General features: G+C 40.0%; 1 protein-coding gene across 1 annotated transcript in view; it reads right to left on the bottom strand.

The window, feature by feature from the left end:
* Positions 1–1,570, bottom strand: part of LOC104762532 (ultraviolet-B receptor UVR8) — a gene marked incomplete at its 3' end in the record, with an annotated part of 4,538 nt that extends 2,968 nt beyond the window's left edge. The window contains 4 exon segments of the mRNA XM_010485846.2: positions 464–545; positions 675–821; positions 912–1,098; positions 1,284–1,570. Of these exon segments, the coding sequence (XP_010484148.1) occupies positions 464–545; positions 675–821; positions 912–1,098; positions 1,284–1,377 (510 nt within the window).

A 1,666-nucleotide genomic window follows, 5' to 3' on the forward strand; every position in this document is an offset into this window, starting at 1 on the left:
CAGCAGTGTGTTCTGCACCAGCAGCAACCATTTTGATTCGTATTCCCTGCACCCATTACAAGTTTGAAGTGTTGGATGTAACATAAAGGATTAACCAAACTAACTACATAAACTCACGGTCTCCGATCACTACATCTTCTAACTTACCTAGTCAGAGCAATTATAAATAGATCATGTCCTACCTTCTATCTGTGTTTGCAGATAGTAAAAGGCATAGTTGCAGCTATTTATTAGACGGCCAATAGTTACCACTTTTACATTCGGTAACTTGATTTTTATGATGTTGAAGACATCTCCACCAAATGTGGACCCTTAATTAGTAAATAGTAACAGTCATATTTTTTATCAAGTTGCATAAATGGACCCAAAATTCTGAAGACAATATACTAGTAAGTTCAGGAAACTACAACGACAAAAAAGATGTGAACATTACGGTAGTAGAAGAATATATAGCGACACAAACCTCAAAGGCTTGAATCTTCCGAGGTACTAGAGAATCTTCTGTGTCCCCCAGACCAAGTTGACCATTCTGGTTGCGCCCCCAACTTTATAGACGGAAAAAAAAGTGTCAAAGGCAATGTACACTATAACTTAAATATACTTGAAGTACTTGAAATGAGATGGCTGAGCTGCAATGAAGAAGAAGAAGAAGAAGAAGAGAAAAATAGAAATACCTCTGGACCTCTCCGTCCATTGTCACAGCCAAACAATGACTATCCCCACAAGCAATCTGCTTTATGCGAATACCGTGTAAAGCTTTGATTGGCAAAGGAGTAAACAAGTCGCTAGAGTTACCATGGCCTAATCTCCCAAAATCACCCCTGCAGAAACAAAACAGATGGGAGGGAGGTAAAGAACATACGAAGGAAACAAAAGCATAGTAGTGAATGAAGAAGAGAAAGGAAACAAACCATCCCCAACTGTAGACCTCCAAGCCAGATTGAGAATAAGCAACAGTGTGATCAGCACCACAGGTAACGGAAACAATTTGGTGACCATCTAAGGCACTAAGCTGCGTTGGAGAAGGTCGATCCTCTGCATCTCCGTGACCTAACTGCCCATCCTCTCCTCGACCCCAAGAGCAAACAATGTCACCAGCTACAAAATCAAAAAACAAGTGGCTTCGTCTAAATTAAAAAGAAACACAAGAGAATCTGAGTTAGGGGAAAAAAAGGTCAGTCAGATCAAGAGAAATCGAGAAGAACACAGCCGTGTGATCAAGAGAAATCAGTAACCGACAAATCAGCGAAGAGGTAGAGAGAGAGAGAGAGAGAGAGACGTACAGAGGAGAGCGACGGAGTGGCTAGCACCAGCGGAGATGATAAGAACCTTACGAGGAGGAGCCGTAACTTCATCAGCCACCATCTCCTCCGCCATCGATCACAAACAGTTACAAACTCAATCGAGCAGATGAAGAAGAAGAAGATTTTATAATTTTTGTTTGTTTGAAAAAAGAAAAAAAAAAGTATGAAATTTCTAATTTTTTTTTTTGATAAATTGGGAAATTTTGTAGCTTCTCTTTCACTATCCTCTTAAGAAAGAAGAAGAAGAGAGGAGAGAGAAGTGACGACTGACGAGTGAGCGGTAGATAGTAATAAAGGCGCGATGGAGATTTGCACCTGTCACTATTTTTTGACCTTTTTTTTTACCGTATTTGTGGTGAATT

Source organism: Camelina sativa, chromosome 18, assembly GCF_000633955.1.
Source record: "Camelina sativa cultivar DH55 chromosome 18, Cs, whole genome shotgun sequence".
Taxonomy (NCBI): domain Eukaryota; kingdom Viridiplantae; phylum Streptophyta; class Magnoliopsida; order Brassicales; family Brassicaceae; genus Camelina; species Camelina sativa.